Genomic DNA, 27,341 nt, shown 5'->3' on the forward strand with positions numbered 1-27,341 from the left:
CAGTTAAGTAGGTTCATGACCGGCGCGATCGCCTCGCGCATAATGCCAAGCCTGCGTCGTGATTTAAACGTGTACCTACGATGTACCACTCGCCCTCCGGCAAGCAAAAACTGACCGAGAAGGGAGCTATTCCGACCCCCGCCACTCCAATCGGAACCATGCTGCCTTTCACCTTCGCTGTTAAGGTAATGCACGGCTGAGACCAATATAAAATTGGCGATACCCGAAACAAAAAAACTCAGAGCGGAGCGGAGGTATAAACGTATGAAAAGTACGCATACAAATTAAGTCAATTAATAGCTGCTGTTATTAACAGAAAAAGCGGAGTTTTGTGTTAATGCGGGAAACAATGTGTCTACTCTCTTAAATGATGTATGTACTTATGCAATTAGTGTGAGTTTTTATTTTGTGTAAACAAACATAGGTAATTTACGTAGGTAAACTTTTAGTTACGATACATTTTCGTGTAGGACTGAACTCAAAATAAGGTGGTCTAACCCATAGTTTAACTTTTCCATAAGTATCGCTTCGATCAAGTTCCATCATACCCGAAATTTATTACTCTACAGTCAGCTGCAATAATATGTTACACAACGAAGGCCGCAAAATTACCTGAAACAATTTTATTTGTAGAGTCATGGCATAACTAAGAGCGTGTCACCTATTTTTGCGGCCTTCGAAGTGCCTTATATTATTGTAGGTAATACTGTACTAGTACTAGTTGATACTTAGAACTAAGACTGTACTACTTGATACTTAGAACTTATTACTAGGATGATTAAATTACGGACCTACAACTACATGGGGTAATTCAAAGTGCGAAATAAAGGTATATAGTCGAAACTCAGTACAGTTTCAGTTTCGGAAAACGGTGCAAATAAATGACACTTATCTGACACATGTCATAGTTATCCCTTCTCCATAAATTTAACTCGCCTGCTGCTTTGAATACTACCCAGATTGTGTATACAATTTTCCGCCATATAAAATGCTAAAAATTATAATCTAGGTACACTGGTACATAAAGAGTGTATATATAGACTATGTAGAGTTTAACAAGTTAAAATTAACACTTAGTTAATGGCAGCGATTTTGATAGCCAGATTGTGCAAGTGAAATTTAAACGTCATAAGTTCATAGAAGTTTGGCGTTTCAAATAACACTTGTACAGTCTGGGCTGAGTATCAAAATTGCTGCTAACTTAGCTTGCATAACTCTATCAAATCACTTGCGTGGCATTACAATATTGTTTGAAGCTACCAATTTGAATCACTCGCGGCCCAATACATGTGCGGTCATTTGTGAGCTTTAGTCAGACTTCAATAAGTCTAGTTCGTCGCTTTACTGTTACCTAATTACTTTATGTAGAGTTCCAAATTCCAAGTAGATTGGAAACACACGCTCAGTTCTTCTTTTTACAAAGTTGTTTGCATTCCTATATTATTATCTAGTTCATAATCATAATATACTGTCATCGAAGTGTACGCAGTTTTACAGTTAACATCGCCATGCCAATGTTGTTGTAGAGCCAGAGTGCGAGCGGGACAAAGCTATTTCACATAGCCGAAGACCAGCGGAGAAAGCCGAAGGCCCCAAACATGGCGGGCGGTGCACGCTTCGCGCTTGTCAACAAAGTTCCTCCGACCGCCTTCGCGGCCGCGCGCCCTCCTGTTGATTCTGTATCAGAACTTGTTCGGTTGCGGCTTTATGTGATTACTTATGTGATACAAGTGAAATGTGCTATACTTTACTGGGATCCATACTATTATATAAAATCAATTTAGTACGTATTTATTGGATTTGGATGAGGTATATTTTTTCATAAGTTTTATTAAAGTTGGAGTATGACAAGTCCTTTACATATAAGAATTCATGTTGTAACAGTCATAATATTTTTATTATTGGTAAAACTTAAAAAAAGGGTGTACATGTTAAATAGTTGTTTGGAAACATTCGTACTTGTTTCAAGTAATACACCTATCTTATCTATTTCAAATAGTAGATTTGCCCAATTTCGTGTCACGCATTGTGTCGAACATTCAATGTTTTTCGTCTGTATACCTACGTTTCACTAGTTCGATATACTTTCATAGCATTCTTAGGCTAGTTTAAACATTAACCGAGTCACTAAGCAGCTAAACTGATCACTTTATTGGCACTTTACGCACCCAGTTCCGTAGCAATAAATGCATTTTATGCTCAGTAACCCGAAAGGTTGTTTAATATGTTATGTTAATATAAAACGCTCTACACCTCGACATATACTCTTAAAATATGTTTTGTAGAGTTTTGTTTAGTGTAGTGAATGCTATTTGACATTGAGCTGGACACCCTTCTGTGTGGGGTGGTAATGAACGGCAGTCTAATCCAAGCATGAAGCATTGCACGTGCCTTCCCCGGTCCCAACTTGTTGCGCACCGCAGCAGGCGCAGTGACTGCACTATTGTTACAAAAAAACAATGCTCCATTATCCCTTTCAATAACATCTGCGAAAACCTCTCAGCTATTTTTATCTAACATATTTTAAAATATGACTACATAGGTTATATTTCTAGTAAATGAATTAACGTTGACTCTACCACTGGCTAGAGCAGTTTTGCTTGTGATTATTCATTATTTTATTTTAAGTAAGCAAATATGGAGAAGCCTATTGCAACGTTTCCGTCGAAGCCACGATCCTCAGCAGTGAGGGAACGACTTAAGGAGGAGGAGGAAGCAAATATTGACGTATCGACAGGGCAAACAGGAACTTTTTTTTGTTGCCTATTCCCTCTCGCCTTGAAAATATTTAGTAAGTACCTATGTTGTCACGGAACTAGCTCCTAGGTAGTAGTTTCTAATAAACGAAATGAACTTTAGACTTATGGACCCCACGCATGGACGTCTATCTAGTACCGAAACGTGGAAACGAATATCAAGCAGTCAGTTCTGCAAATTATAAAAATATATCATTGGACTTTGATGGACATTTCGCTTTGTTTGTGGAACGGATCCGACTAAGTATATACTTAGCTTCTAAATACAAATTTATTTACTTGTTTCTTACTTTTCGGCACTGTACTCGTACTTATACAAAATGTGCGATAAGGTTACCATTAGATGCGGATGGTGTTTAGAAAAATAGCTCGCCGGAACAAATTGTCTTCCTTCGGCAATGCAAACAAGGCTACCGAAGATATCATTACCTACCTTTACGATTTTTCTACTTGAAAGTAGAAAATACCAGGAATATTAATCTTCTAGATCTGGTTTGCTTAATCACCATTACTTAATGGACATGGGCGCTGGACGCTAACCTTCTTCCTGAATCATCTCATATCTCAAAACACATTCAATCATAATGAGGCTTAAGGACTTTAACTTTACAACGAACTCTGATTTGTTTATTGAATACTAATTATGTTCTTGCAATGGACTAAAGAAAATTCCTTAAGTTGGTAAGGTCTAATAAAACTACTTAATAACATGAATGAATGTAACATTATTGAAATGTATTTTATATCATCCTTGATGTATTTAGGTATCGTGGGACGATGTATATGATTAAAAACGTAGTGGGCAGTGGGTGTCGTGGAGTATAATCCTTTATCCACCCACGCGCCCGTACTTTCTAAACAGAAGGAATTGTAGTCGGTTCGCCGCCAAACTGTTGTTTGAGAAAAAATAGTATTCCATTGGTGTGAGTCACCGCAGCGAGTCCCCAACGAGGTCTGGGTCACATTCCAGGCCTGCGAGCGGCCGCGCTCCGCCAAACCGGACTCGGTTTGTGCTCGTCCATTTTTCGATGTCCTTAAGTTTACGTAATTCAATTGATCTGTATAAATTCTGTGGGTCAAATGTGGGTGTGGATTCGCAATCTTTTATGTGGTGTTGTATTAAGCCTAGCTATTTTTGCTAAACAGCGTAACAGGTAGGTTTTTGGGTTTAATCTGATTGTTCGTTGGTCCGAGTCCCCGGCAAGGAAGGGGCGTGTTTTTTGTACACCATCTGTCGGCCTGCAGGTGTCGCTTTACATACTAAGCAGGTGATTTGAATTCGCCTTTCTCTCTTGCTCTTAGGGATTTTTTGAGTATGTATTTAGTATACACATATTATGTTATAACCGACAGCCGGAATGATTTGAGGTTTAAACGAATTTCTATTTCCGCCTTTATAGGGAAACGTTTATTTTTAATGACAATACATTTTCAATTATTTATTTCACTGTCGAACAAACTATATACATATAAGAATTTAGTGGATGAATCAACTTTTTCTCGTCACCATGGTTATGGCCGCCTGGGTCACTCTTTGAAAACCGTTGTTTTATTTAAAACAACCAAACATACATTTTTATGGATGTTATAATCCCTTTTCATAATGGGTTATTTACTGAGCATAATAAAAACTACGCTACTACCAGTTGACGGGACAGAATAACAAAAAAATATCCACCCTAATATCCTAATGTATATATCTAGTTGTACAGATGTGCCGTAGTACACATATTGACCAAGCGAGCGCCGAACGCAAGCTAAGTGTTTCCTTTTTTGCTTGGGCAAAAATGCTTCATCTGTCCGGCCGCCGCCATCCGTCTGTCCTCCTCTACAGATTACTTGTTAAATATTTAAATTAAAAGTTGAAATCTTCAATGTCTCGGGCCAGGGTAGAACCCGCGACTCTGGATCACTAAGCCCATCAAATAGAAGACTGAAGAGTAGGTCTAATCCGCACAGCCGGCTTAGCCAAGGTGACAATCGCTATCGCTTCGACAACGAAACGCTTTGTGTCTCTCTATTACTCTTTCATATTAGTGCGACAATCACAGTTGCGTTTCGATCGCTACGAAGCGTAAGCGATTGGCATGTTGGCTACGCGGCCTGATTCTCCGGTATCGAAGATCACTGTCGGTTTCGTTAGTCATTTACAAAAGCTTTGGCTAGGCATTAGAAAAAAAAATTGCATCGGCGCGGTAGATGAGTACGGTGATTGTCTCCGCTTCACGCTCGATTTAATCTTCATGGTTTAGTGTACCTTCGTTACATGTTATGTTTCCATATTGCAGTAGCCAGCTTGATGGTATAATACGAAACCGTTTAATTCATAATATTTAATTGTAGAACATAGACAATGACAAAACCAGTTTTCAATACTATTTATCTGTCAAAATTAAAATTACAATCCAATATAACAACACAGGCCCATGACCTAAAATGAGTAACTAACTAAGTTTATTGTATGGTAGCAGACAAAACGGCTAAACAGGAAACATGGGTTATCACTGTGACATTTACTGGAAACCGCATAGGGACAAATTAAAGTTGATTGTTTTGTGTAAGTGAAGTGTACCAGGGTGAGGCAGTGTGTTTGCTAGTTTTCACTAAAGTCCTTGTCTCTTAACTTTTATATTTCTGTATTAATAGGATTATTGTAATCAAGAAATTACTATCTATTTATTTACGTTATGTTATTAAATTATCCGTTTATTAATTTTTAATAACAATTATAATTTATAATACATAATATGACGTTGCATGTCTTGAAACAACGTCTTAAGCGGACCTCGACTTTTTTTCCAATTATAGTGCTTCGCACATTTTCTTAAACTTAAGTTTAAGAATATGTGCGAAGATGACATTTATACCACAATAAAACTGGTTTGATTTGATATCTTTATAATTAATCTTAAAATGAAGAGTATTTCTAGGAGTACGGTCAGTTTGGTCAGTGAGGTGAGTCACTGACACTAATCATTGCAAGAGTTGATTCATCGTGAAAGCTACTTTATTGCGAACTCCTAAGCGGGTTTTTGAACTAACTGCATTGAATTTATTGTACGTTTTTATGTTAAATTAGTCATTTAGAAATTGGAATAGAGCTTCGAAGGTTTACGATGTTCATATAAATAAATACTTAGAGCATTTAGTAACTGGAGACGAGCCTAGAGAGGTAGACTGCAATTTTAGAAAGTCATAAAGGGAATTGTAATGAAGAATGATAAATTTGCAACTGCAACTAATTGTAAGTGAGTCTGACACACCGAAGATAATTTTTTGCTATACCCAATTTACCCATTAATTGAAAACCTTCAAATAGGTACTGTTAATTAGTTAATGAATGTTTCCGCCCCTTGTATTGTACAGTCACAAATTATCCACGCAAATCTAGCCAGTCGTCCGTAAATTGGTGATTATTGTAATTCTTGACATTACGTTCTTTTGTTTTCAGCGCTATTATAATTAATTTAATAATATTTATTTACACGTATTTGTTTGAAATAGCAATTTAGCATAATCTCAGTTTAAAATAAGTGGTAGCTATGCGATGCATTGTTTTGTTTCATTAGTTGTAATAACTTTATTAAAAAATCATGGCCTTCTAACTAGTCTTAATGGACTGGCGTCCAGTTATGACAATATTGACCTTTCGAGCCTTTATTCGATCCTCGACTATTCAAATCAGTTGCTAGTGTAGCCACATTAACGTCGTCGTCACACCGTCTGGTCCTGACCTTGCTAGTGAACGTACAACAACTTATTCCAACCCAACCTAAACCCGTGAGCTTCACCAAGTCACGACTTCGAGCGAAAACTAAACAGTTAACAATGCTGCAGGCTCATGCCAGTTGCTAAGGTCCCTTCCTCGACGAAGAAGCTATAAAGACTGATAACTGTGTGACATGGAACATGGAACCAATATTTCTTTTACCTCACGGATTACAGCGTTTTCAACTTATTATAGGCAATATAGGTGGCTGCCGTGGCGTGAGTCACATGCGCTTATTTAGGCGAGCGCAATGTGAGTTATTACAGCTAATTAAGCGTAAATACAATACAACATTATTAATTAAAACTTGTAAAAATATATTTTAAATCGTAGAGAAAGGTGTCTAATCTAAAGCACTTTATCATGACATTCATGGCCAAATACGTTTTGCGTAAGCGACATTCCCATTTGTGGCCCGATTCGGATTTTGAAATTTATTAGATATCTTTTAGACATCACTAAGATAAAATAACGATATGTTTAAGGTCTAACTTGTCAAATTTGACATTTGTGCGATTCTGGAGATACTCTTGAACGATTTCCACAGGATATGACTTAGAGATCCAATTCACATCTAATAGATATCTTACTCTATCTAACGTAAAAGTGACATTGGTTGCCCGAATTGCGCTGCAAAAGAGAACTAGTTGATATCTAAACTAGTATAACGTATCTAGAATGGATCTAGTACGTGTCGTCTCTTGTGAATATCTTGAAGTTCGAATACGGCAGTTGATCATTTCTGTGGCTGACTTTTCTCAGTAGTTGTTCTCGCATAGCGTAAAGAATTGTGATTGCACAAGGCAAACCGTCGCACTGCGGCTAACTTAATTCTAAAGGCATTCCGATGATTATTTTTACATTCTATCTACGCATGATTACATGATATTAGTTACATAGAAGTCAGACTGCTGCGGTGATTTGAAATTTTGATGTACTTTATGTTTTGAAAAGGCAAAACACAATAGTCTCGCATCCTCATCTTCAAATATTTTGGAAAAGTCGTGCCTAAAAGAGACTGAACTTGTGGTTTGACTAAGCACTCTTGCCCCCGTTTTGGTGACTCACACAAGACGTGTGTTGTAACTAATAGCTTTTATCGTGACCTCTCCGCCTGCCCTATATCCCGAGGGTTGATGACACATATTCCTGATATTTGTTTAGTATAACTTTACCGGACCCACTTTCAAATTGTGACAAGAAAAATGCAAAGTTACGAGTATGTAGCCGTAGTTTGACAATTTCTTATTGATGTGCGTATCTAGGTACTAAATTCATCTAAAATCATCGATTATTAAGTTTCGCGAACCGTTCACGCAGTGATATTATGGATTAGAAAGAAAAATTAACGTAATTATCGTCAGTGAATCATTTTTTTTTGTTGTCTATGTATCCGGTAATTAAACTAGAAGGCGCATGTTTTACGATGTAAGATAATTATAAATGTAGTCAGCTGTGATGTATGTTGTACCTAACCTACTCTGTTTACTATTTATTATAACGGTAATGTATAATGTATCCGCTTGCAATATTAACAGTATTTTAGTATCCGTTCATTAAATCATTCTCACCTTTAAATCTTAGATAGTGCGGAATAATGTATACAAGTTAGCATCATGTAACAAACATTTCGGATTCTCGAATAACTGAGACGCAATAGAGATTACAAATTCTCATTTCGCAGATAAACCAAATATCCCACATAAGTAATTACCGTACCTCGGTAAAGTTATGTAAATCGTAGGGTTCGACATATTGACGACCTTAATCCTCTGCATAAAGAACGCTTGACGGACATACTAGTTGCCGAGCTGCATCTTTATGCTGATAGTCAAGTCATTAGACTAATTGAAAAGCAAACTTACTATCACTAGACTAGGATTGGTTACCAAGAGGTTCTTCAAATACATCGCCTCATTATCCGATAAACTGCTATCCGGTTCTCATTTGTCGTTAGCCATTATAAGTTTGTGCACGTAACTCCATGAGAAAGAAAATCTTCTCGATCGCTTAGATCTTAGATGATAGTTGTGAGTGACCGTATTCGGTGTCTCGGTCGGTGTACATATGAGCCCACATAGTGCCGCGCGGTCCGGTCGACAAACCCGTATCTGTGGCTAGGAATCTCACATCTCACCAGTCGGCGTCCGAAGAAGTCTTAAAAGCATATCCGCTCAAACCGCCTTCGTCTTGTGTATTAAAGGGACTCACATACAATGTTACACCGCTTTCTTATTCTTCTACTTAGGTATTTTTGTTCTTACCCGCATTCTGACATATTTTCTTTAGTTCACAGACCATATTTTTATAGGTACCATAGGACCATATTTTTTAACTGTGAAGCCTTAAACTATTTGTATATAGATATATCTATTTGCCCAACAATCAAAGATAGTTAATGTTAATTGCGGCTTAATTTATTTGTTGTTAGAAATCTTTAGTAATTATGTATACAAACTGTAAAGTGTTTGTTTCGTTGCCTGTGTGTGATAACAAAACTTTTTAACAACTTATGTCAGTTGTACACAGGTTCTCTAACGAGTTTTCAAGTAAGTAATAAGATTCCACGTGGGCGTCTGTGTTAAATTCGATGATGTTATTATGAGGATAGATCTGCAACAAATTGTTAATTATGCTGAAAAATTTAAATTACGCCGCTATGATCTATTTATCTGCCTACACAATTATTAATGACTCCATCCACACTCATAAACGTTGCCTATGCTTGTTTTATAACATTATAAAGGTAGGTACTTATTCATAACCTGGGTTTAGCATTTGTTTTAATAATAATTAACTTTCTAAACAAGAGCCATTTTACATTTGTATTATAACACAAAATTACCTTAGCCTTAAAGTTAGTGAATCAGATATTCTATTTGTAATGCCGTGGTAAATAAGCACTTGTAGGTATTGTAGTAGGTAAAGCGAAAGTTTCTTGTTGTTGTTGACGTTAGTATTGATTTATCCATCGCTTGCCAGGAGGTTTGAGTTGATTAACTTTCATCTAGGACTAGGTGCATTTTAAACTAACGCAAGGCAACTTGATGAGCGATCAACTTTCGGTATTAAATGATTTATTGTCAGTGCCGCAATCTCTGCGGTTTCATGGTATCCAGTGGGCCTGCGGTTGGAATTGCTTTCCGAGAGCTTATAGGAAAGTTTCGCAACTATGTTTTAGTTTCAAACCACGTTTGGCGCCGGCCTGCCTCTAATCTTGACGGAAATGTCTTTCTCAAATACCAACATGGGTATTATCTAGAAAATGTTACGTAACTTAGAACAAAATTATCGAGAAGGTGGAATTTAACGTGTCAAATCAGATCTTATATTAATAATGTTTCATTATCACTTTTTTTGCCCAGAAAAACGATACACCGTAATCTCGTAATTATGATACTTATTTATGTGGTGCTGTGGCTTGCGTTAGCATGATCACTTGTTTTCTCTTTTTGCTCAAGGATTGAGCGAGTTGGTAAATGTAAAACTTTCTAAGGCGCAATGGTTGTGGTGACATTCATGCTATAAACTTACTTAAATATTTATCGTTTTCTTGAATAAACATGACTGCTAATAAGTAATTAGGTACTTATATTTACTAATGATTACTTATAATATTAGTCTAATAGCTAAAGTGGCTCTTTCGCGTGATTTTGAATATACATAATACCTATACATATATATATACCAGGTTTTTATCGTATATATTTAGCGACACCAAGAGCTCTAGCTCACCGAATCTGAAAAATGATGAAGCCAAATATAGAGCGGAAAATTAAGAGGAGCTTTAATAGCCGACCGCAAAAGAAACCATTGAAGTTCGAATAATATTTAGGTACGTATGACGCCATAATGAAGTAGATCAGTTGAGATCATAATACTCTTTACCTGCTTTAGACAAATATTGACATAACTGTATACTTTTTACTCCGGACATTCAGAATAAAAAAAAAATGATAAGAATAATATCGCTATTGCTTTATCCTCGAATAACATCCATAAAAGGTATCATATTTCTTAGTTAACTAATAATTATTTCTTGGTAACAATTTGGGCCAGTTGAGTTGCGAGACTTGCATTTTTTACATGTAATGTTTTGATGGGATGTAACTTTATCACCCAAGAACTACTATTCTGTTAGACACGTCTAAATACTTACTTACTTAGCCGCTGGTACTCGTATCCTAATTGCATGAGGAGGACGTTTATCATTCCCAGCCATAGGAATTACGAGAGCGGGTGCACGAGAAAAAAACCTTGGCATGAATAGCTTGATCGTGTTTTATTTGCCTTCTCTTGCATACACTCTTTGGATTCAGCACTGGAACTTCTTGAATAAGATTTTTTAGGGCATTGGTCTTTGAAGGAATTATTACTTGGATCAGATTCTTTTTTGGTTGTTTATGTATACAAAGACATGGAATATTAAAGTAAAAAAGGGCTGCCAGAGAGTGCCAACCAGCTTAAAACATAGCTAAAATGTTTCTTTTTTTTTTATTGAAAGTTGAAAACACTGGCGCAAATGAAAATGTATGTGTTTATTTAGCATGTTAATACTTACCATAAAACAATTACTTTATTGGTTATTGTTGCTACAAACTGCTAGAAACTCTCCCATTAAAACGTTTTAATAGTTAGTTAATTTCTCTTTAGAATAATATTAACACTTTATTTCTGACTAAATATTACATCTAAAGGTTTATTTATCTAGGCTTTCAAATCTAATTTTCTAGAAAGAGGGGTTAGAATATCGCTTATTCCATGATGAGTTGGTAGTTTTCGAGATACTCATTCGTCACGCGTGCTTCGCTTTGCTCAATTGAGAGTCTTTCAATAATCGCCTCTGTATTACGTCCGGTTCCAATAACTCATCTTGTAACACTTGTATCGAGGGAACAACAAACTGCACAGAACTTTAATGATTGGAATTGCTTGAAGAAGATCGGCCAGGAATTTCCAAGCGTCGTCGTCTTTTTGCCTTAAGGCGATTTTTCATCACTGCTTTTTTATTATTAAATATACCTTGTGTACTTAGTTCAGTGGTCTCTCATGAGATTCATATACGTAACAAACGATCGTTCGTGGCTACTTCAATCATCTGTACCTAGACACAAAATATAAATGGGGTTAGACAAAAGCGTTTACACACCAAGCATGTCGAGTCATCAAAACAAGTACGAATGAGATACTAAGCCCTTTAAAATTAGCCAGTGTGTTAGCGATCTAAATGTGGTGTACGCGCCTACGTGGCGATGCGACCTATCCTATCCTACAGGCGGCGCGGCGCTAAAATTACTTTCGCACGCCAACCGCCACTCCTTGCTTCGACATGAGCGGACTCAACACGTGTGTCCCAATATACAATTTTTAACTTTTTATTGTCCCGTACGCCTCTGCATTTTTTTTAGCCACAGCACGTTTTAATGTTGATGACTCAGCTATAGCGCTAGTATAGGCTATGAAAACTAATCTTATCGCTCTTCGATAAGTGCAGCTACTCATTGAAAGCACCCAGTGCTGCGATCAATAATATTGCACTTTATTACCTACTTGCGGCCTTTGTAAGGCTCTTCAGGAATCCATCCCAGTTTACTAGAGAAATTCTCAATAGTATTCTTATTGGAAAAGGGCTTGAATACTCCAACGTTATTTCTTAAAGTGCTAGTCTGGGCTAGAGCTATAAAGTGTAACGTTAAGGAAAATACTGTTTTTTTTCTGCTGCTAGTGAACTGTGAAGAAGCTGGAAGACAAGGAAATCGTTGCTAGCGGAGCGAATTGCAAAAACGATGCGACGAAGCTACGCCGCCGAGGGCAGGCGGCGCTAACGCAGCGCGTTTCCGCTAAGTCCAGCGCAGCCGCCGGCATGGCGAACGCCCCCCCGCCCGGGCCCGGTGCCGGCGCGAGCTCCGACGACAATACCCGCCGCCGTTCAGTCTTTTATGTGCCATTATTCGAAAGCTTCGAAAACTACTTACCTCTCACCCCCGAAGAAAGAGATGCTCTCATATCAGGCCACCACCTAGAGGCCTATCCAACGAAAAACAAAAGGAGAATTCTATCCGATAGTGGGAGATTACAACTGCCGTATCGTGGCGACTCATCCTTGACGGAAAGCGAAAGCGACATAAGCGTGTTCAGCCCGGAACGCAGATTTCGACGACCTTTATCGTCTACAATGAGCTCCAACGAGACGCTGGCGAGAGTAGGCCACCGAGACCTCACAAGCCCGAGATTGGTCGCTGAGAGCGGTCTGTCGAGACACAAACCGAGGTTGCGCAGCACGACATCGTGCGAACCCAGATATGACAGAATATTCTCTCCGTTGGGTGGATCTATGTCGTCTAACAAATTAAATAACTCGACAGTCAGTATTGGAACTAAAAACTCGATGCAGAATTCTAATTTGTCTTTGATACCCGACTCTCCGAAACTTCTCACGCCAGGCAAAGAAAAATCAAAAACTTTACCACAAAATCTCACCGTCACTTCCCCAATTCGAGGAAGCAGTAGCTCAACTTCTATATTTAAAACTCCAAGAATTATGATAACACCAGACAGCCCAAGTCGAAGTCCTGGCAAAATGTCTGGTTTGAATTTCATTCGACGCTCCCGCAGCACTAAGTTATCGAGAAGCAATTCATTGCTGAGGAGTGTTACTGCTAGAAATATAGAAGAATGTGCGGATGAAAAGGCTATAGTGACCGACTTAATGGATAATTATGACAAGTTCGTAGGCGACAACGGCGGCGAGAGCCAGGTGATCGGGGCATTGATCAAGAAGCACGAAGCTCAACTAGCGAACAGTCCTCTGAGTATTCGGCGGGGATACCTGGACGTCGACGACGACGTCGCCGTGCATTCTGGTAAGCTGCTCGTCATTTAATCTCACGTTTACAACCTGACAACTCTAACGTAACATTATTTATTGCCATGCTTTGTGGCCCGATGGTAGTTGCGTAATATTTAATAGCTCGATAACCTCGTTGCACCAGTGAGATATTGAGTCGTGATCGCTTGATAGGCTTTTGATATTAAGCTAATGTTGTTATCTTAATTAGAATTGTTTTCATAACTGTTTACACCGATAGGGTTCACAAAGAATCTTCGTTTTTTTCCGGAAACAATACTCACGGTGTGAACAGAAAGTAAGTACGTTATACCAGTCCGTTACGTAATGTGAATGTATCAGAACAGTCGAGTTGAAAATATGTTTATGTAGAAACGCGTAGACGCGGTTGAAGTGCGCTTAGTAAGCGTCCTTCAGCCCAACAGCACCTTAATATGAATGACTCCGCTGTTTCCGAGTTGTACACGCTTCTTGACGACTCACGTTGCAAAACAATGCTCACTAATTGCACGTCAAGGAACGGTATCATGCTTAGTTTCCTTCGTCAAATTTAAGATTATAATGCGGAAAGCTTTGGTACTACAACAGTGAAGACAATAACAAAACCTTTCGACCTGTTCACTTAGTATTTCCTTTATTATTGTACGCAATATATGCCTTCCATTTCTTATTATTCTATTACTGCAATAAACTAAAGCTTTACCCAAAGCCAACAAATACCAGGTCTTTGTTCTGTTTGCTAGAGAGAGATGAGACAGTAAGATTTCTTTTTGTACTTTATCAAAACGGCTTTGTATACATATAATTGTCGATACAAAGGGACTCATTTTAATTTGCTATTAAGTGCATGTCATTGCTACTGTAACAATTTATCTGTAGGTAAATTGATTGTATGGGATACAGGTCATAGGTGAACGTAATCTCAAAAAATGTTTATAGTTATCATTACAATGAAGGGCCGTATTCGGGCTTGTGGACGATGTCACTCGTAGTTTGTTGACAATCACCGACGTCGTTGGATAGGTACCTATTGTAGTATGTACAATAATAAAAAATATTGATAAAATGTGTTTATTGTGTGTTAAATCAGTAGTTATTCAGGCGTCGTTATCATCACTTCCCCGTGGGCGTTTATCGGAGCGTTATCGCGACGTGCAATTAGTGATTGCGGCCGCGAGAGCCATCCACTGTGGCCGACCGTTGACGCTCCTTATACTGAACCAAACACATGGAATATTCAACTGAATGAAACATTTATTAAAGATTTATTATAGACACGATAATACAATACAAAACTTAGTCTTATTGGTTAGGCCGGAGCCCCACTGCTGCGCACGCTACGTCCACGGCCCACGTTTTAATACAAACCGTGGGCCAGCCCACGAAATTTTGTATAGGAACGTGGGTCGTGTACATAGCGTGTGCAGCAGTGGGGCTCCGGCCTTATTGTAAAATATGTGGACTGAACTGTTTTGTTGATCTTATCGAACTAAACCTGTAGTACCTATTTACACTCAGGAAAACGAGTGCAGCAGCTTTGCACTTTACATACGAGTATTACAAATAATGTTATAGTGGACACCCATCGATCGTCTATGTATTTATATTTTATGGTGTAGGTTTGGTATTTCGTAACTATGTCCCTGAATTAACTTAAGTGTGGCAATATTTTCATTAGAAATGCCAAGACGTAACTTATGACGGCTTATGCATAAAACTTAGTGACTTCTTATACACCTTTGACTCTGACTTTTTAACAAACAGTAATATCAAAATGAATCATAGAGACAAACGATTATCAACGGTTTGTTATATTACACAAACATTTATGAATAACGACACATATTTTAATTTTGCATAAGGCGCTCCAATATAATTATTTAATTTTTATTTGTATATTATCACCTTTTTTATTTCTGGTAAAGTCCAGAGTAATAGGTATGTAATAGAATGTAATGAACAATTAAATTATTCATGTCGATTTCATGTTGAAAAAATAATCAATGCTGGACTCAAGTTGGCGTTAAGTATGTCAGTGTTGGACAATTTGAATGAGGATATCAGCTTTAGATACTGTAAGCTTCTCAAATGACATGTCAGGCGCAAATAACATCGCAATATTAAAGGAACTGTTTTATTAATATAACAAGGACCCATGTGGTATATAAAGTCCTACATATATACGACCTTATTGTCTGTCGGTGTAGTAAATCGAATGGCTCCCTCGTCGGAACATCTGTTGCTTCACAGGCCTGCTTATAGAGGCGCGTGTCGTTGGCACCTCCCAGCATTTCAATACAATTTTACTGGCGTACCTGTACCGAGCTTATTGTAAGAAATCATTTACAGATAACGGCGTTTTCGAGTTTGCGTTTCCTCGCTTAACACGTTGTTAACACTTGTGTTCCGGTGCCAGTTCACATAAAATACATATATATAATTTTTGACCAGAATGCCAAGTTTAAGTTAAGCCAAGCTTTTGACTGAGTTCGATGTGCTTGTAGTACATACTCGTAGCTTGATTATTTAACCAGGCTATACTGGTGTTGATTACTACCGCCACACTTTTAATAACTAATGGAATGTTTCTATGCATGTCACATAGTACTTGTTTACGATAATGTCAAATGAAAACAGATGCATCAGAGGTACGTTTTAAGAAAGTACGCAAGTTAACTTTAGAGATTATTATTAGTGAGTAAAAAAATTTGAATCATGGTTTGATTTCAGAACAAATTATAAGGATTTTGATAAAAGTATCATTTGAAAAAAATGGAGCTATTGTCAAAGGCATACGTTGGTCACGGGCTGCGTGCACGCCACTTCCGGCGGATGCCACGCCACGCCATATACAACACCGTCACTTGTCTGCGATACGTTATAATACACTATATCTATGTCAATGTTGATGTCTTCATGCGTTGCGCGTCAGTATAGTGTGCCTGGTAGGCAATTTCTTCAACAGATCAATTGCATGAGCATTTTACCGAAATATCGCGTACCTTCACTCTTTTAATACTTTTGGAAAAGCTAGGAAGCTGATTTTTTATCATACGCAACTAAAAGTTTTAAGTCAAACCAGGAAATAAGACCAAAATCGGAATAGGTAATCAAGAGGATAGTGTTAGATAAGTGACACTTTTCTTTAAATTATGTCGTTTCAGTTTGCTAAGTATTTGAAAGTTTTAACATCTGATGTTTAGGTATAGCAGTTTCGATCGGCCGTGAAGTTTAAAACTGTCGTTTATGCAAGTAACCAAAGTGCGGTATATTTTTTTTTTCATATGGTGTAATCAATATATTGTTATACCGTTGTTGTTTATTTTGCAAGCGTAGCTATCTACGCCAAGACAATAGGAATGAATTATGAATGCAAAATATGCATGATTTACTAGATCAGAATTAAAACATTCATTCTTTTTGTTTGAATATTTATATATAAACGTGAGTATTACATAATATATATAATATAATATATATAATATCTAGTCAAACAGTCCGTTTAAAATATGTCTGCGTTGCCGTAAGGTTTAGTATGTATGTTATACCATCGGTCCGTGGTAAAGAAGGACCTTGTGTATCACTATTGTTTCCAATCACGGCCAGTTCTGTCAAGCGAGGCTGACAAATGTCTATTAAGGTGGTTCGCCTAGGTTACTCAAAACTTAACTCTCGCTAGATGGCACCACTTTTGCAAAATTTCAGATTTTATTTTTTTGTGAAATGGTCTTGGTGTTTGTATACTTAAAAGTATGTTTCGCGCACTCTTTAAGTAAATATTGAACTATTCAAATAAACATTGAATACTTCATTGTGCAAAAACCACCTTTTTAATTCGACGGAGTGTTGCTGTCACGCTTTTTCCTACTATTACTCACACATGCAAACAGTGTTTCCGTGATCCTTGTAGTAGACAATTTCACACAACGTAAGTATGTTGCAATAGCGTAACGGTATGTTCGTGGAAATACGTGCAAGAGGATTGGGGTTCAAGACTGGTGCGAGTAGGTAATTTCTTTTTGTTTCTCCTTTGTGTTATCTTACCTTTAAACGAGCAATTATTAGATATATAATTATTTATTTATATATTTGGATGGTATCAGAAACGGCTCTAACGATTTCGATGAAATTTGCTATAAGGGGTTTGATCTCTTAGCTAGGTCTATGAGAAAACGCGCATTTTTGAGTTTTTATGTTTTGTAAGCTTTGGTCGGTCTCCCAGATATTCAATCTCCGCTTGGCGACTAATCACAGAATTGGCATGCGCACTAGTTTTTACGAAAGCGACTGCCCTGACCTTCCAACCCAGAGAGTAAACTTATTTGGATTAGTCCGGTTTCCTCACATTGTTTTCTTTCACCGAAAAATAGGTATCGGTGTATAAATAGGTAGATATCAAATGCTATTTCGTACAAAAGTTCGAAAAATCATTGGTACGAGCCGGGGTTAGAACCCGCGACCTCCGAATTGCTTTCCGCTAGGCCAGCAGCGCTTCCCCCACAACTCAGTGTTATCAGGTTTTTTAAAAATCAAAAACGATTACTTATGAAAGCAGACGAATATAAATGATCGTATTAGATTTATAATTGTTACATATTTGCCGTAACTTATTATTAAAATGTGTTTTTCAATTAAAAGACACGTCAAGATTGTTTACCTTATTTCTAATGCTAAAAAAACAAACTATAGTAATAATTGTGTTTTTCATTCATAGACAAAATCCATTATTTTTAACCACACGAAAAATTTTATACACTTATTTTTAGGGTTCCGTACCCAAAGGGTAAAACGGGACCCTATTACTAAGACTTCGCTGTCCGTCCGTCCGTCCGTCCGTCTGTCACCAGGCTGTATCTCACGAACCGTAATAGACAGTTGAAATTTTCACAGATGATGTATTTCTGTTGCCGCTATAACAACAAATACTAAAAACAGAATAAAATAAAGATTTGAACGGGGCTCCCATACAACAAACGAGATTTTTGACCAAAGTTAAGCAACGTCGGGAGTGGTCAGTACTTGGATGGGTGACCGTTTTTTTTTGCTTTTTTTTGTTTTTTTTTTTGCATTATGGCACGGAACCCTTCGTGCGCGAGTCCGACTCGCACTTGCTCGGTTTTTATTGCAGTGAGGATGTCCTGATTGTAAAAATCAGAGAGATTAGGAAGAGTATAATTTCTAATTATCTTTGTAAAAATAAAAGAATACGTGTAGCCCATACTTAATAATCGATTTATGATAATAAGAAAAATTAAAGAAAAATAAAAAAACAATACGAAATTTAGGTGTAACAAAAATACAAAAAGTTATGTTCCAGCATACAATGACTGGGGATCGAACCGGGAATCTTCCGTTTGCAAGCAAAAAAGCGACTGTTTGCATAACACGCCATGATAGTTCTTAGCTAAGCTGACGAACTTCTCGCTTAGGTCAATTAACTACCTGTCAAATATCAGTGTCAACAAAATTGCACTAAACATGACGGCACTCCAAATTCGAGCCGTGGTCAGCCCGGCAACGTCGGAAATGGTATGGCAACGTCGCAAATGTATCTGTACACGACATTTGTGACACACACATACGTAAAATTGATGAAAAGTTAACTATGATTTTTGCATGATTTCTGTATGAAACATTGTTTTCCTGTTAATTTCGCGCAAACGAATATTCGAAAGAAGATAAATGCGGAAATATTTATGTACTAATAGTGTGTAGTTACTTAATGAGATTTGATTGAATTTTGTATGAAAAGCGAACCACCTTAACTATGTATCTATTATAATGCAACTGTTTAAAATTGTCATTATTACACGACTCAATTTTGAACCCGCCTTTAATTTAGATTTGCAAACGATATGGCCGCCGTGCCCATGTGCTACACATGACTCATTTGCAAGGGAAATGTAAGTTGCCCATAACATGTACATTCCCCCTTTGTCAGGACTCTAGTTATTTTCTTTTAAACCATGAGCTATAAGAGTAGGGTGCAGTTTTTAGCACGTGTTTTATGTAGTAGTATAGTCCATTTCCTACGAATATTCTTAGTAGGTACACTTTATATTTGTTTAATTTAAACTACTACTCGATTTCTTTTAAAGTTCCTGTGTAAATCAAACACATAATATAAAACAGGCTACGTATAATAAGTACTGTTATCATCCATTTAAATTCAATTAAATTTTGTAATCATGGCGTTGGTTTTCCGCTATTGAGAGCAACTGCGCATCATTCCCAATCAATCCAAAAATATCCACTAATGAATATAATTTTGTCCCACAGACACATCATACGAGAAAGCATGTCGGCGCGGGTCGGCGCCCAGCACGCCCGTGCCGGGGGCGCAGGCCCAGCACAGCCCCTCGCGGCTCGCCTCCTTCTTCTTCTCGAAGCGGTCCTTCCGCAACAACCCGCTGAAGCGGACCAAGTCGGCCACCAAGCTGGAGCGCGACCGCGCGCTACAAGCTCCGCCCACGCACCCGGCCTCGCATGCTTTGAGGACTTCCAGGTAAACCTCAACTACTTTAAAGCTAAACTTCCTAACTATTTGACTGCATCCACAAAGACTAAGCGGCAGATTAGCAGCAGCAGTAGTTCAAAATCTATTTTGAACTCCTCTGCATTATTACTTTATTAGATACGCGAGCACAAGCTATCCGTTTCTGAAGAATATTTAACCGACGTTGCGGTTTCGATTTTATGTCCAACGTCGTGATTTGGTATAACAAAGCGCAACAAATAGAAAAAACTGTGGTCGAGGAAATAAATTGGATATGGTTCGACTTTCATGTTCGATTAAGTAATGTTTCAGACATTGATATTGGATAAGATTGCTTAGCAACCCGCTTTAGTTCATTGTTTCTCACTTATTTATTTTTCTACTAGCAATGGCTTTCGTCAAACTGATGACTTCCACGGTACAAACTCAGGCGACACAGCTATAATTTTATGCCAGTTTTCCCTTTGTAATCTCCCTTAGTTTAGTCTGGAACGTAAATACATCTTCTAACAAAATAACGGTTTTAACGGAGTGAGAGAGGACATATATGGGATCGGGTTTTATTTAAAAACAAGTGACAGGATAACAAAAGGAATCTTACGTTATACATCATTAATTTATTATATTTACGTACCTTATTATGAATAACATAATAACCTTTTTCAATATCATTAGATCATTGTAGCATGGCTAGAATACACTCGTAAACAAGAATACAATACCTGTCTGCCTACTACAATATGTAATATTATCTCAGTTGCCAGTATTTTCAATAAGCTCTACTTCGCTTTCATGCGTACCTATAGTTATTTACCCTATTATAACACTCTAAAATCCCACGCTACAGAATTCCGACACTTTGAAGTTGAACTAGACTAATTCTACATTCGGCCAGCGCGGTGGGGGTTAATTTGGTTAGGTTTCAATGCAATTCGTTTATTTCGGTTTGATGTTAATTTGTGGAGTCATTCCACACACGTATAACACATACTTACCGCTTGTTTACTTCACCAATCTTCTATTGAAATGTGAACTTTTTTTTGCATCCAGCGAGGTCTCTCTTTGAAAATACTAATTGAAATGTGCACCTACATTAAGTAGGTACACGAATGCATCGACATGAAATGATGAGTATTCTTTGTATTCGCGATACGAGTAAGTAATCTCAATAGTTATTAACAGCTCAAAGATTTGAAATTGTTACCCGATGTCCCGTTCTAACGCGTATTTTCTGAAGATATGTTATGTATAGGAGTTTCATTTTCTGTGACAAAAGGTCAGATATATGCACAGAAAAATAACCGTCGGCTTTAAACATCGTATCTGTCCGCAGACTGGTTTCCTTAGTGTGTTTTCACTGCCTATATTCTTTATTGTTTCGTGGTAACAACATCAGATAGCACTCGTATTAGACAGCGTTAGAGATAAGAAATCCCTTACATGTGCAGTTGTCGGAGTTGGTACCTTTCATGGTAGTTAACAGTACATATCTCTAAGTGTGGGCGCATAGAGAGTACCGAGTGACTTGAAATATGGCATAGGATTTGGCTTAACAAGTAGTCGCTAATATCGCTAAATACTTACTATACTGGCGAACAACTACCTGTACCTATCTGAGATAATAGAAATGGATTTTGTTGGTGTGTATCTGTATGTATTTAAAATGTTTTATTTAGCGATATGTCGTGACATTACCCACTACGTTACCGAGACAAGGCGTAATGTTGTGGGTATGGGAGTGTCGCCCCGCCCGTCTGCGCGCCTTATTTACTGGTGGCTCTTTAATTACTTCCCCGCTAACTAAACACGAACAACTTCATCGCTATTCCTATTATTACACGTTAGTTTCGGGCGGTAAACTTAGATAGATCTACTCGCGCCTGCAATACCATCGCGTTGCGTAACTTTAGGATCCTATTCCAATTCGAATACAAGTTTTGCATTGAGTATTTACTGTCCATTACCTAAAATACTACCTGTTAACTATGAGGGGACAGTGTTAAACCCAGGTGAAATGATCCCAGGATATTGCTTTGTGTAGGTAACTTGAGTTTTAACATGAATTCGTTTGCGTAGGTGTAGTTACCTATATTATACGGATCATTTATAACTTTGCAGCTCTAGTGTAACTTTAATTAATTGAATTTTCTGCGTGACATAACGTAGATTCATATATTTAGGTATATCTATGCAAAAATAATTAGGTACGTAGATTATCCTATATATCTTTCTAGGTAAATGTTTGAATAATACCTACATGAAGAATTTCCTAACTGTCGTCTCCTGGATATTGATGCCCCCGGTATCTCGAATGTATCTGTCTCAGTATCTGGAATGGTGGCGCAGAGACGTTTATTATTGTATTATTATTCAGAGCCCACTGTGTCCCACTGCTGGGCAAAGGCCTCCCCCCTCTTCCTCCACTCTCTCCGTCTCTATACGTTACCTAAGATTTTATTAAATAGTTCAATCGATTGTTCCAGATCGCACGAGAGTTTACTATCGGCGCATTCTCCTGCAGTTTCCACCATGGATTTGGGACCGCCAAATCAGGTGGGTTAGCTAGTTAATTTTGCGAGCGATACCATAACAGTAATATTTTTGGTTTTATTTTAAAATATTATTTAAATCACATTTCACATTTTATTTACTAAACTTGAAAAATAACTGCTAATATAGTGTTTGTTATTGAGATAGGTTATTTTGGTTGTGACTTGAATGTAGGTTGTGGAATAGCTTTGTTAAGCTATGATGAGATATGTTTATCTCAAATTCAAAGCTAGAACGTTTGGATATACCCCTTCGTGGATCCGCGTAACATATGCATCTGTTATCCAGGTGGAAATACGTGCATTGCACTCGTCGGTGCTAGGCCGGCCGCATTGCTTCGCCCTAAGCGCTGAGAATCGCGCTCCTCGATATTTCGCTTGCGCCTCGAGAAAGGAACGTGACCGTTGGATTTACAGGTAAGATTTGAATTTAAAATATCTGCGGAATGCATCGGTAGAACCGCTGGAATGGACGTAAATTCGAAATGTTTATTTTAAGTGTCTAAGAACATTCAGTGAAATAAATCAGTGGCGAGTTACAATAATAAATCATCCCTACTTATAGCCTATTGTTGCCGTAATCGAGCAGAATATTATAATTGGGCTTAATATCGGTTCTGACAAAGTGTATGTATGTATAATCTATGACTTACCATGGTTGTTGGCTGCTTAAGGCTGTAAAGTGTAAAGCATTAGACTAGCTCAGATTCATGGTGATCCTCGCTTATTAAATTTACATTTATTAAGAAGTTACCTGTACTCAACCTGTACTTACGTGCCTGTACTCAGTCTGTACTGCTACTAGTACACTGGCTTCTTATAAAGCCGGACTTTGCCTTCGGCTTATACGCCTTACTAACTCGATCCAGATAAAATGTCTCGACATCTCGCCACAGACCTAGAACTGAGTTTTCACTACAATGTAACCGAATGAATACGCTAAGCTACGATGTTTTAGTGTGTATCGTGTGCACCTCAGGCTTAGGATATGAACTTAAGATAGCTGCGTTCATGTTTCAAATTTATAAATGGAATGCTTGGTTCCTTTTTCCTTAGTATATGTCATCTAGTTCAGTTTATAGTCAGTGTAGTAATGAGTGTTGTGTATGTGCAGTCTGCGGCAGGCCGCGCGGCCCGACGAGATGCGCACGCGGCGCTGTGAGCGCTCGGTGAAACTGTGGCTGCTCGAGGCCAAGGCGATTCCGCCCAAGAAGCGGTACTACTGCGAGATATTGCTCGACGACACGCTTTACGCCAGGTGAGTTGCACTTACACAGCTATATACCGTACCCTGACCACGCAAGGTGAGGACGCCAGTAATGGATGGGCAGTTATCATAAAATCAGATAAAACAACGCGTAAAGTAAAAACAAGACCGAAGTGATCCCATAAGTGTTCCGTGAACAAAGTTTTGTACGGAACACTAAAAACTGGGCCAAAAACTTTTTTAGTATGAGTTATTCGTTAGGTTATGTGTCTTTCCAAATCATATAATTAATTATCTTAAAAGCTTACTTTTCTTTCTGAACCATTACAGGCATAACCCTTTTAGTTATTTAAAGTTGAATGATAAAAGCCTTATTAACGTGCCTAAGAAACGTTTATTTAATACGTTATCATCTAAAGTATACAATAAAGTCAGGCAAAAACACTACGGTTACGTATTGCAGTTTTTTCTGTTAATTTTTCATTTGTGTGAGCTCATCTTTTCTTTGGATGTTATTTATTTGCTCCGTAAATATGATACGTCTAAGGCGTAGCAGTAATTTGTGTTATATATCGGAGTAAATATAGTCACACAGAAGGCCAGTTGATTTAGTTTCTATCTCCAGGATCTCACGGCTCAGCTATCATATTATCTTGATTTCTTTTTAACTTCTACTTATATTACAGTATGGGGGAATTGGAAGATAATAAAGTCCTTATTTTATATAGTTCTATAGACAACTGTAGTTAGTAATTATTTCTAAAACTCGCAGGATGTTTCTAAAAAGGGCGTCCACATTTAGCGAATACACTCGAGCAGTTAGCGATCGTTTCACAAATGTTAGCGAATGGCGCGCTAGCGGTACATTCGTCATCTGGCGCCCATTTCACCACGCTGACAATTGACACCCGACTCTGATGATTTCCTGTACATTTCTGGGTGGGATAGTATGATGGTAGAGTCACCACACGGGATTGTTATGCCATTTAGGGTTCTAGCTAAAATGGAAATTCTATAGCGTAAGTATTGAGCATCCAATGGACCCTAATTGGATAAACAATCGCGAAGCGTGATGGTACAAGCAATGTACGGTGAATTGTCAATGTCAGGCGACAATTGTCAGCGACGTGGAATAGAAGCCTGGACTTACCTTAGTATCTAAATGTGAGAACTTTGCGGCTAGAACTGTTTGCGATAGTTTTACTAATGAATACTCTGACATCTACAGATCATCGTCGAAATTGAAGTCGGAACTGTGCTTCTGGGGCGAGGTGTACGAGTTCACCGGGCTCCAGGCGGTGCGCGCCATCAACGTCAACGTGTACAGGGAGCCCGAGCGGCGCAGCCGCAAGCGGGACAAACACGCGCTTGTCGGTTAGTATACTAACACCAATAAAGATTCAAATTATGTATAATGGAATATGCGACCTTTTTATGGGCCCCTGGGCTTCAAATCATTCAACGGTTCTAAATGTGTAACGTTACAATTCCAGGCACAGTCCGCATCCCGGTCGACGACGTATCCTCCCGATACCTCAACGAGCGTTGGTACCCCCTCTCCGGGGGGGACAAGCCCCAGTCGCCGGGGGGCCGCGCCCCGCCTCCCCCCGCGCCCGCGCTCCGCATCAAGTGCCGCTACCAGAGCGTCGACGTGCTCCCGCTCGACCACTACGCCAGGTTCCTGGACTATCTCAAGAGGAATTACAAGAGGCTATGCGAATATCTGGAACCGCATATTGGTAAGTGACGCGCTAAATTGACGACCGGTCTGGGATAGTGACCCTGCTTGCGAAGCCGATGGTCCTGGGTTCGAATCCCAGTAAGGGCATTTATTTGTGTGATGAAGACTAATATTTGTTCCTGAGTCATGGGCGTTTTCTATGTATAAGAAAGTATTTATTTATATAAGTATGTATATCGTCGCCTAGCATCCATAGTACAAGCTTTGCTTAGTTTGGGGCTAGGTTGATCTGTGTAAGACTCGGAGTAGGTGTAAGAAGTCCCCTAATAAAAAAATGACTAGTGATTTTGAAGCCAGGCGACACACAGAGCTCGACGTTAAGCGTGATGAGCTAAAGACCAGACAAACCTGTGGCCATCAAGTATAATTACGTCGGAGGGGTGCTGACCTGTAGCGAATGTGGCCGCACATTTGCTGCAAAGATTGGCTACGTCAGTCACCCGAGAACGCAGCAGCGACGCTCTCAGCGGTAGAAAAGCAGTCGCAGTAGTCGAAAACGGCTAGATGATGATGATGACGTGCAAAAAATTTAATGTATGTCCCTTAACAAGCTCTATGCTAAAAATATGTATACAGCATTTGATACTGTAAAGAAAGCCTTTGTCAAAAAGAGGCAACTTGCATCATAAAAAAAAACAGTGAATAAGGTCCGGTCGAGCACCAAGTTATTACCTACGCACACAAATACAACAACGTACAATTATTATAATTAACGTACGGTTTGCAACCGCGTAAAAACAGCGTCATAAAATAAGCTGATTTTGTGTATGCTAGCGCCATCTGTCGGCAAATATGTTACATAGAACCATTGAAATCAGCGCCCTCTGTCAACGAGTTACTGCACTCAATTCAACTACACTATTGGCAAAAAGAATAGATAGTATAGAGGGGTCCTGTCATTGTCAATTTTGTAGTCACGGTACATTTACTGCCATCTATCGACACACGATTAAAACTTAAAATAAAATTGAAAATGTAAAAATTAATCAAAATATGTTTACGGATAAATGATTTTTAATTTTTATTGTTCCATACTGACCCATGTTCTTTCACTGATATGTGTTAAAATTGTTAAATATCAAACGGTGTCCTCAACGCCATCTAGCCGAGAATAGGCCAAAGGTAATAAATTATAATGGCGCCAACTATTCGAGAATGACTTATTCTTGATATCCGAGGCACGTTTTTTTCTTAGACTTTATTTATCTTATACGGAGTTATATATATCTCTGCTATTGGTAAATAACGATTCTAATGATATTCTATGATATATTCAGAAGATGTGGTGGAATAAAGAAACTCGTACAAACATGAACCCTGAAAACAATACACTCTTTTTTTGGGCAGTTGTGTAATAACATCTGATCACAAGATTTTATGTAAATATTGAACCAGCAATAGTATTAAGTTATTCGGAATCAGTACTGCTACATTAAACTAAATTCCCGAAACATTTTGTGCAGGCGGTAACTGATCATTGAATTCAATTTCTTCTTTATTTTTATCAGGCGTAAAGGCTAAAGAGGACATCGGTTGCGCATTGGTCCTGTGCATGGCCGGCGCGGGCCTGGCGCCGCGCTATCTGGCCGACGTGGTAGCCCTGGACGTCCGCAGGACGGGCGACCACTCGCTCACTTTTAGAGGCAACTCGCTGGCTACAAAGAGTATGGAGGCGTATTTGAAGCTCGTCGGCGATCAATATCTACAGGTACGTTTCTAAGGTTGCTAGAGTTCCAGAACATGCAAAGTAATGTACTCGGTTATACAGATGTATAATTATCTCTTAATTATAATATAAACACAGAGCCTAAAGAAAGAGTTTCAAAAGTACCTACTGGAAGTACTGAAGTACATATATAGGTATAGATTACTGATGTGTTATATAGATTGTAATGATGTGGTACGTCCCAGAATAAAAAAAGGACAAATATAAATTAACATTTAAGTACTGAAGTAGTGTATTTGATTGACAGCAT

The 27,341-nt window shown here is 38.4% G+C and overlaps 1 protein-coding gene across 9 annotated transcripts in view; it reads left to right on the plus strand.

The window, feature by feature from the left end:
• LOC134678621 (ras GTPase-activating protein raskol) overlaps positions 1-27,341 on the plus strand; it is a 212,688-nt gene that overhangs the window by 176,771 nt on the left and 8,576 nt on the right. For 8 of the 9 annotated variants that reach the window (XM_063537256.1, XM_063537252.1, XM_063537251.1 and 5 more), the window contains 7 exons: positions 19,652-19,877; positions 22,352-22,421; positions 22,707-22,834; positions 23,532-23,675; positions 24,853-24,998; positions 25,118-25,363; positions 26,874-27,073. In XM_063537256.1, the coding sequence (XP_063393326.1) occupies positions 19,652-19,877; positions 22,352-22,421; positions 22,707-22,834; positions 23,532-23,675; positions 24,853-24,998; positions 25,118-25,363; positions 26,874-27,073 (1,160 nt within the window). Of the gene's footprint in view, positions 1-1,655; positions 1,810-12,250; positions 13,389-19,651; positions 19,878-22,351; positions 22,422-22,706; positions 22,835-23,531; positions 23,676-24,852; positions 24,999-25,117; positions 25,364-26,873; positions 27,074-27,341 lie in introns of those variants that run through there. The other variant, XM_063537255.1, reaches the window with a different exon arrangement.

The sequence above is a fragment of the Cydia fagiglandana genome, chromosome Z, assembly GCF_963556715.1.
Source record: "Cydia fagiglandana chromosome Z, ilCydFagi1.1, whole genome shotgun sequence".
Classification (NCBI taxonomy): domain Eukaryota; kingdom Metazoa; phylum Arthropoda; class Insecta; order Lepidoptera; family Tortricidae; genus Cydia; species Cydia fagiglandana.